This window comes from Salvelinus fontinalis, unplaced genomic scaffold, assembly GCF_029448725.1.
Source record: "Salvelinus fontinalis isolate EN_2023a unplaced genomic scaffold, ASM2944872v1 scaffold_0618, whole genome shotgun sequence".
NCBI lineage: Eukaryota > Metazoa > Chordata > Actinopteri > Salmoniformes > Salmonidae > Salvelinus > Salvelinus fontinalis.
The window spans coordinates 27,501-37,500 of NW_026600827.1; the positions used below are offsets into that span (position 1 = coordinate 27,501).

The window sequence follows — 10,000 nt, forward strand, 5'->3', positions numbered from 1 at the left end:
AAACCGACGTAGTGTGTTTTAATAGGTTGTATTAGTCATTCCATTACAACTACGGAGAGGCGTGTGGACAACACAGTGACCCTTCATAGAAAACATAGTAATGAGATGCAGTGGATAGCAAACGTGTTGCTGCTCCTGAACAATTATTCTGCTATTTTCTGTTTTTGTTTTTGTTTTCTAATGCTGCATTTGTTTTTGATCCAGAGGGGTTGAATGCAGAAGACACATTACAGTTGAATGCATTGAGTGGTACAACTGACTAGGTACCCCCCCCCCCCTTCCTTTATTTGGTGGGGGGGGGGGTACATAACGTCTAAGTCATCACACATCGGTGTGTATTTATTTCTTCCTTATTATTACATGTTTTTATTTCCTATTATTTCTCTATTTTATTTCTCTCTACATTTCTTGGTAACGGCCTGTAAGTCAGCATTTCCCTGTTAGTCCACACGTGTTGTTTACCAAGCATGTGACAACAAAAATGTTATTCAATTTGACATCGCCATATGCAGTCTCACATCAGGTCAGCAGCAATGTATTCACGTACTCTCTCTCTCCCTCTCTCCCTCTCTCTCTTTCCCTCTCTCCCTCTCTCTCTCTCCCTCCCTCCCTCTCCCTCTCTCTCCCTCTCTCTCCCTCCCTCCCTCCCTCTCTTCCTCTTCCTCCCTCTCTTCCTCTTCCTCTTCCTCCCTCCCTCCCTCCCTCCCTCCCTCCCTCCCTCACTCACTCACTTAGTCACTCACTCACTCACTCACTCACTCACTCACTCACTCACTCACCCAAGTCAGCAGCAGTGTATTCATGTCCTCTGAAGAAGACTCTGTCCTGTTTATAGACTGGTCTCCTATAGTGCCTCCTCTCACATAGTCTGACTAGCAGCTGAGATGGCTTCAACTGGTCTCTCCACCGGTTCACACCAGATCTGAGGAAGGAGAGGAATACGTACTGTCATAAAGTCACAACACACCAATGCACCAGAGGAGGCTGGTGAGAGAGGAGGACAGGTCCTAGTAACACCACTACATGTCCCTGTCGTTACTAGGAGCTGTCCTCTGTAGTCCCGTCCCCCCCCCCCCCCGCCAACACTCAGACACTCAAACATGCAGAAACTGACAAACACTGACACACACACACACACTGACACACACACACACCCAACTCACAGGCAGTAGGACTGGGGTAAGCCACAACACGCTCCGTAGCGGGACAGAAATCTGTTCTCCAGATCAATAACGGTCTCTCCGATCTTCTCGTCTTTAGTCAACATGTCATAATCATATAGCTGGATCCTCAGGTCCTTCTCTATGGGCAGGGAGCAGGACAGCTCAAACAACCTGGAATAGAGGAAACATAAGTCTTAATAACAGCTACATGAGAGGTTATAAACCTGTCATGACCACATAAAAATATCCTTAAGTCTTTCTCTACAGGCAGAGAGCTCAGCTCAAATAACCTGTGACGAAAGATGAGAGGATCTGGGGAATTCAGCTATATAAGAGGTTATAACATCCGTCATAGACAGTTAGCTACATAAGAGGTTATAACATCCTTCATAGACAGTTAGCTACATAAGAGGTTATAACATCCGGCATAGACAGTTAGCTACATGAGAGGTGATAACATCCGTCATAGACAGTTAGCTACATAAGAGTTTAACATCCGTCATAGACAGTTAGCTACATAAGAGGTTATAACATCCGTCATAGACAGTTAGCTACATGAGAGGTTATAACATCCGTCATTAACAGTTAGCTAAATAAGAGGTTATAACATCCTTCATAGACAGTTCGCTACATAAGAGGTTATAACATCCGTCATAGACAGTTAGCTACATAAGAGGTTATAACATCCGTCATAGACAGTTAGCTACATAAGAGGTTATAACATCCTTCATAGACAGTTCGCTACATGAGAGGTGATAACATCCGTCACAGACAGTTAGCTACATAAGAGGTTATAACATCCATTATAGACAGTTAGCTACATAAGAGGTTATAACATCCGTCATAGACAGTTAGCTACATAAGAGGTTATAACATCTGTCATTGACAGTTCGCTACATAAGAGGTTAACATCGTTCATAGACAGCCAGTTGACATCATGAACATCAGGTAAAGGAACAATCACTCTATCAGCCAGCTCTGTTACTTTAAAACATGTCTCTGATCTGTTACTGTGTTACTGTAGACCATGTATCTAATCTGTTACTCTGTTACTGTAGACCATGTATCTAATCTGTTACTGTGTTACTGTAGACCATGTCTCTGATCTGTTACTGTAGACCATGTATCTAATCTGTTACTGTGTTACTGTAGAGCATGTCTCTGATCTGTTACTGTAGACCATGTATCTAATCTGTTACTGTGTTACTGTAGACCATGTCTCTGATCTGTTACTGTAGACCATGTATCTAATCTGTTACTGTGTTACTGTAGACCATGTCTCTGATCTGTTACTGTAGACCATGTATCTAATCTGTTACTGTGTTACTGTAGACCATGTCTCTGATCTGTTACTGTAGACCATGTATCTAATCTGTTACTGTGTTACTGTAGACCATGTCTCTGATCTGTTACTGTGTTACTGTAGACCATGTCTCTAATCTGTTACTGTGTTACTGTAGACCATGTCTCTGATCTGTTACTGTGTTACTGTAGACTATGTCTCTGATCTGTTACTGTGTTACTGTAGACTATGTCTCTGATCTGTTACTGTAGACCATGTCTTTGATCTGTTACTGTGTTACTGTAGACCATGTTTCTGATCTGTTACTGTAGACCATGTATCTAATCTGTTACTGTGTTACTGTAGACTATGTCTCTGATCTGTTACTGTAGACCATGTCTCTGATCTGTTACTGTGTTACTGTAGACTATGTCTCTGATCTGTTACTGTAGACCATGTCTCTGATCTGTTACTGTGTTACTGTAGACTATGTCTCTGATCTGTTACTGTAGACCATGTCTCTGATCTGTTACTGTGTTACTGTAGACCATGTCTCTGATTTGTTACTGTGTTACTGTAGACCATGTCTGTGATCTGTTACTGTAAACCAGGTCTCGAATCTGTTACTGTGTTACTGTAAACCATGTCTTTGATCTGTTACTGTGTTACTGTAGACCATGTCTCTGATCTGTTACTGTAGACCAGGTCTCGAATCTGTTACTGTAGACCATGTCTCTGATCTGTTACTGTGTTACTGTAGACCATGTCTCTGATCTGTTACTGTGTTACTGTAGACCATGTATCTAATCTGTTACTGTGTTACTGTAGACCATGTATCTAATCTGTTACTGTGTTACTGTAGACCAGGTCTCTGATCTGTTACTGTGTTACTGTAGACTATGTCTCTGATCTGTTACTGTGTTACTGTAGACTATGTCTCTGATCTGTTACTGTGTTACTGTAGACTATGTCTCTGATCTGTTACTGTAGACCATGTCTCTGATCTGTTGCTGTGTTACTGTAGACCATGTATCTAATCTGTTACTGTGTTACTGTAGACTATGTCTCTGATCTGTTACTGTAGACCATGTCTCTAATCTGTTACTGTGTTACTGTAGACCATGTCTCTGATCTGTTACTGTAGACCATGTCTCTGATCTGTTGCTGTGTTACTGTAGACCATGTATCTAATCTGGTACTGTGTTACTGTAGACCAGGTCTCTGATCTGTTACTGTAGACCATGTCTCTAATCTGTTACTGTGTTACTGTAGACTATGTCTCTGATCTGTTACTGTAGACCATGTATTTGATCTGTTACTGTGTTACTGTAGACCATGTCTTTGATCTGTTACTGTGTTACTGTAGACCATGTCTCTGATCTGTTACTGTAGACCATGTCTCTGATCTGTTACTGTAGACCATGTATCTAATATGTTACTGTGTTACTGTAGACCATGTCTCTGATCTGTTACTGTAGACCATGCCTCTAATCTGTTACTGTGTTACTGTAGACTATGTCTCTGATCTGTTACTGTAGACCAGGTCTCGAATCTGTTACTGTGTTACTGTAGACCATGTCTCTGATCTGTGACTGTAGACCATGTCTCTGATTTGTTACTGTAGACCATGTCTCTGATCTGTTACTGTGGACCATGTCTCTGATCTGTTACTGTAGACCATGTCTCTGATCTGTTACTTTAGACCATGTCTCGAATCTGTTACTGTGTTACTGTAGACCATGTCTCTGATCTGTTACTGTAGACCATGTCTCTGATCTGTTACTGTAGACCATGTCTCTGATCTGTTACTGTGTTACTGTAGACCATGTCTCTGATCTGTTACTGTAGACCATGTCTCTGATCTGTTACTGTAGACCATGTCTCTGATCTGTTACTGTAGACCATGTCTCTGATCTGTTACTGTGTTACTGTAGACCATGTCTCTGATCTGTTACTGTAGACCAGGTCTCTGATCTGTTACTGTAGACCATGTCTCTGATCTGTTACTGTAGACCATGTATCTAATCTGTTACTGTGTTACTGTAGACCATGTCTCTGATCTGTTACTGTAGACCATGCCTCTAATCTGTTACTGTGTTACTGTAGACTATGTCTCTGATCTGTTACTGTAGACCAGGTCTCGAATCTGTTACTGTGTTACTGTAGACCATGTCTCTGATCTGTGACTGTAGACCATGTCTCTGATTTGTTACTGTAGACCATGTCTCTGATCTGTTACTGTGGACCATGTCTCTGATCTGTTACTGTAGACCAGGGGTGTCAAAGTCAAATGGACGGAGGGCCAAATAAAAAATTTAGCTACAAGCCGAGGGCCGGACTGTTCGAATGTTCATTGAAAAAATTTTAAATGACGCATATAGTCTAGTGAACCTAATTGAACCTACTGAAAACCTAACAAATATATTCCAATATGATCAGATAAATAAAGCAATATTTTCTTATGGCTCTGTCAGTAATCTTTAATTTTCAACAGACACAAAAGACAAATTTCCTTTATATAAAAATCCCCATAACATGAACATTAAATGAAAGAAACCGGTATTCAAGGCACCATCAGTAGCCTATATTTTCTATTTTAGCAAAAGTGGGCTAAATTTACTTCAAAGAAAAAAACAATAATAGCAATTTTCTATCATCCACTCAACTGAAATATTTTTTAAATATAATTGGATTGAAATACAATAAAATAAAGTGCAAAAATCTATTAATCAAAAACAACACTTTGTTTAAGGAGAAGTAACATGCAGTGAAAACAAATATTAAACTTTAACTTTTAAACTTGAACTGAGTAAAAACTCTAAATATGTGATTGCACAGTAATGTTCACTTGTTTGAGGTTGAGGGTGATACTTGGTGGTGTCCCATCTTTTCCACAAGTTCATCAATGTTCGGGGTAAGGCTCTGAGCTGAGGAAATCCTCAGAATTGAGTGGAGGTGTTCAGCAGTAAGTCGACTTCTGTGTGATGTTTTGTTCAGGTTCATCAAAGAAAACAGTTGTTCACACAGGTATGTGCTGCCAAACATAGACAACGTTTGAGCAGCCTGGATGCGCAGCTGGGGCATTGTGTCGGGGAGGAAACGGGCGAACTCCGCAGCACCCACTGCCGCATATTTTGCCCTCAGTGCATCATTGCATTGGAGGTCAATCAACTCCATTTGGAGGTTTGGTGGTGAGCTTTCCACGTCAACAGCAAATGGGTTACCGAGCAGTTCCAACCTGCTTTTTTGTGCTTCAAAGTCAGCAAATCGGCGTCGAAAGTCAGCGGCAAGCATACCTATTTTATCAGCCAACTGTGCGCTCGGGAACGCACTGGTAGAGAGCTTCTCTTTCATGGTCTGGCAGCTGGGAAAGTGGCTCAAATTTTCTTTCCGCATCTGCGTCTCCCACAGAGTCAGTTTGGTTTTAAATGCCTTCACTGTACTGTACATATCAGAGATGACATGATCCCGACCCTGCAGCTGCAAGTTCATTGCATTCAGATGACTCGTAATGTCACACAGAAAAGCCATTTCACACAGAAACATTTCGTCTCGGAGTTGTGTTGTGTCTTTCCCTTTGCTGTCCAAGAACAGACAAATCTCCTCACGAAGCTCGAAACATCTTTGAAGCACCTTTCCCTGGCTTAGCCATCGCACCTCTGTGTGATAAGGCAAATCACCATGCTCCGTTTCTAACTCCGTCAGAAATGCCTTGAACTGGCGGTGATTCAAACCTTTGGCTCTGATAAAGTTAACTGTGCGCGTGATGATGCTCATTACATGCTCCATTTTCAAGGCTTTACCGCACAACGCTTCCTGGTGTATGATACAATGATAAGCTGTCAGCTCACCTGTCGCGTTTTCCTCTTGCATCTTTTCCCGTATCTTCGCCACCAGTCCGCTCCTGTGTCCACACATCGCAGGTGCTCCGTCGGTTGTCAAACCCACGAGTTTTTCCCAAGGCAGCTCCATCTCATTTACCACATCTTGACACCTCTTCATACAAAATCATGCCCCGTAGTTGTGCCATGCATAGGACGTAAAGCCAAAAACTCCTCTGGTCACGCTTAGGCTGGAGTCCACTGCTCGGTGCGTCACCGTTGCATTGTGGGAAATGTAGTATTGGTGCGTGTAAAAGATCTGCGGGCTGCCGGCTTGCTGCGGTCTGCGGGCCGGTTCTAATAATAAATCAAGATCATCCCAGGGGCCGTAAAAAACCTTCTCGGCGGGCCTTGACTCTGACATATATGCTGTAGACCATGTCTCTGATCTGTTACTTTAGACCATGTCTCGAATCTGTTACTGTGTTACTGTAGACCATGTCTCTGATCTGTTACTGTAGACCATGTCTCTGATCTGTTACTGTAGACCATGTCTCTGATCTGTTACTGTGTTACTGTAGACCATGTCCTCTGATCTGTTACTGTAGACCATGTCTCTGATCTGTTACTGTAGGACCATGTCTCTGATCTGTTACTGTAGACCATGTCTCTGATCTGTTACTGTGTTACTGTAGACCATGTCCTCTGATCTGTTACTGTAGACCAGGTCTCTGATCTGTTACTGTAGACCATGTCTCTGATCTGTTACTGTGTTACTGTAGACCATGTCTCTGATCTGTTACTGTAGACCATGTCTCTGATCTGTTACTGTAGACCATGTCTCTGATCTGTTACTGTGTTACTGTAGACCATGTCTCTGATCTGTTACTGTAGACCATGTCTCTGATCTGTTACTGTGTTACTGTAGACCATGTCTCTCTTTTGCCACTCAATCATTTGTGTGAGTGTAGTGACCCCTACTGGTGTAGAGATGTTACAACAACTGACTACAGAGAGAGAGAGAGAGAGAGAGAGAGAGAGAGAGAGAGAGAGAGAGAGAGAGAGAGAGAGAACGAGAGAGAGACAGACAGAGAGAGGGAGAGAGAGAGAGAAAGAAAGAGAGAGAGAGAGACAGAGAGAGAGAGAGAGACAGAGAGAGAGAGAGAGACAGAGAGAGAACGAGAGAGAGAGAGAGAGAGAGAGAGAGAGAGAGAGGAGAGAGAGAGAGGAGAGAGAGAGAGAGAGAGAGAGAGAGAGAGAGAGAGAGAGAGAGGAGAGAGAGAGAGAGAGGAGAGAGAGAGAGAGAGAGAGAGAGAGAGAGAGAGAGAGAGAGAGAGAGAGAGAGAGAGAGAGAGAGAGAGAGAGAGAGAGAGAGAGAGAGAGACACAGAGAGAGAGTAAAAGGTATGGCATACTTTCCAAACACAGGGTCCAGGGTGCAGGGTAGGTAGTTGTCATGGTCGTTGATGGACTTGTTGCCCAGAGTGATTTTCACATACGGATCACACTGCAGGACAGGAGACAAACACACATAACAGGCTAGTTGTGTTACCTGAAGACATAGTGGTGATTTGAATTGGTTTATAGAGTGGTTAAGATAGACAGGTCAGTGATATTATATTAGAGGTGGATAGAGGGCTCTTCTTTGAATCTGTTCCATAATGACTTCTGCTATAAAGTAGGCCCACACTAAAACCAGCTTTGTGACCTGTGAACCGTCTATACATGTCTATGGATGGATCCAGTGGAAGCTTTCCATTGGAGTCTTCAGGCTGTAGTCCGGTGGCCTGGAGGACTCATCCATTACTCCGACCCTCCCTAGATCCCTTCTTACCTTTCCGTTGGAGTCTTCAGGCTGTAGTCCGGTGGCCTGGAGGACTCATCCATTACTCCGACCCTCCCTAGATCCCCTCTTACCTTTCCGTTGGAGTCTTAAGGTTGTAGTCCTGGTGGCCTGGAGGACTCATCCATTCTTCCGACCCTCCCTAGATCCCCTCTTACCTTCCGTTGGAGTCTTAAGGTTGTAGTCCTGGTGGCCTGGAGGACTCATCCATTCCTCCTAGATCCCCTCTTACCTTTCCATTGGTCATCTTCAGGCTGTAATCCGGTGGCCTGGAGGACTCATCCATTCCTCCTAAATCCCCTCTTACCTTTCCATTGGTCATCTTCAGGCTGTAATCCGGTGGCCTGGAGGACTCATCCATTCCTCCTAGATCCCCTCTTACCTTTCCATTGGTCATCTTCAGGTTGCAGTCCTGGTGGCCTGGAGGACTCATCCATTCCTCCCTAGATCCCTTCTTACCTTTCCGTTGGCGTCTTTAGGTTGCAGTCCTGGTGGCCTGGAGGACTCATCCATTCCTCCCTAGATCCCCTCTTACCTTTCCGTTGGTCATCTTCAGGTTGCAGTCCTGGTGGCCTGGAGGACTCATCCATTCCTCCCTAGATCCCCTCTTACCTTTCCGTTGGCGTCTTTAGGTTGCAGTCCTGGTGGCCTGGAGGACTCATCCATTCCTCCTAGATCCCCTCTTACCTTTCCGTTGGCGTCTTTAGGTTGAAGTCCGGTGGCCTGTATGATGTAGACTCTGACCAGACACTCTTCAATGCTGTTGGAGGGTAGCTGACGGAACTGTCGGGGGGGTGCGGAGGTCGAGGGGTCCTCTGGGAGAGAATAGATCTTGAACATACCCTGGGGGGGGGGGGGTATTTGTCAGGGTGAAGAAGAGATGGGGAGAGGAAGAGCATTTAAAATTGGTTGAATAAAAATATATATATGTATTTTAGAGAGGTAGTATACATTTCTATAATAATTGACATATCTGTAGACGGTCTCTGAGCTATAAGGAACCTTTGCCCTTGAAAGGTCCTCTACATCGTCCTGGTTTAACCCACGTTATAGCCTAAATGATTACCTCTGACCCCTAATCCCTCTCTTACCTTGAACTCTTCTACAATAAAAGGGTCCTCTCCTTTGTCTTGGTTCTTGCCGATCTACAGCCTATCCCCTGACCTATAACCCCTAACCTCTCACCTTGAACTCTCCGACTATAGAAGGGTCCTCTCCTTCATCCTGGTTCCTCCCACGGTACAGCTTGAAGGTCTGGCAGAAGTCTGACAGCCTCTCAAATCCCTCTATCTTCTCCAGTGGCCTGTCATACACCTAGAGTAGAGGAGAAGAGGTTGAGGAGGAGGAGATGAAGAGAGAGACATTAGGAAAGAGAGAGAGAGAGAGAGAAAGAGAAAGACAGAGAAAGAGAAAGAGAGAGAGAGAAAGAAAGACAGAGAGAGAGAGAGAGAGAGAGAGAGAGAGAGAGAGAGAGAGAGAGAGAGAGAGAGAGAGAGAGAGAGAGAGAGAGAGAGAGAGAGAGAGAGAGAGAGAGAGAGAGCGACAGAGAGAGACAGAGAGAGACAGAGACAGATAGACAGAGAGAGAGAGGGAGAGAGAGAGAGAGAGAGAGAGAGAGAGAGAGAGAGAGAGGAGAGAGAGAGAGAGAGAGAGAGAGAGAGAGAGAGAGAGAGAGAGAGACAGAGACAGATAGACAGAGACAGATAGACAGAGAGGGAGAGAGAGAGAGAGAGAGAGAGAGAGAGAGAGAGAGAGAGAGAGAGAGAGAGAGAGAGAGAGAAATGGACAAAGTGAGAGCAGAAATGCTGTGAGTGTGTAAACACGACAGAGCTTGTGTGTTTATATATTCACGTCTGTGATATGAACATCAAAGGAAAACCCTTTATTTCTAT

The 10,000-nt window shown here is 44.0% G+C and overlaps 1 protein-coding gene across 1 annotated transcript in view; it reads right to left on the reverse strand.

Annotated features, from left to right (window-relative positions):
• The window catches only part of LOC129846755 (dysferlin-like), a 92,728-nt gene that overhangs the window by 19,853 nt on the left and 62,875 nt on the right, over window positions 1–10,000 (reverse strand). The window contains exons 15-19 of the mRNA XM_055914618.1: window positions 9,294–9,422; window positions 8,796–8,951; window positions 7,681–7,772; window positions 1,164–1,334; window positions 780–922 (exon numbers count right to left, since the gene is read on the reverse strand). Of these exons, the coding sequence (XP_055770593.1) occupies window positions 780–922; window positions 1,164–1,334; window positions 7,681–7,772; window positions 8,796–8,951; window positions 9,294–9,422 (691 nt within the window). The remainder of the gene's footprint in view (window positions 1–779; window positions 923–1,163; window positions 1,335–7,680; window positions 7,773–8,795; window positions 8,952–9,293; window positions 9,423–10,000) is intronic.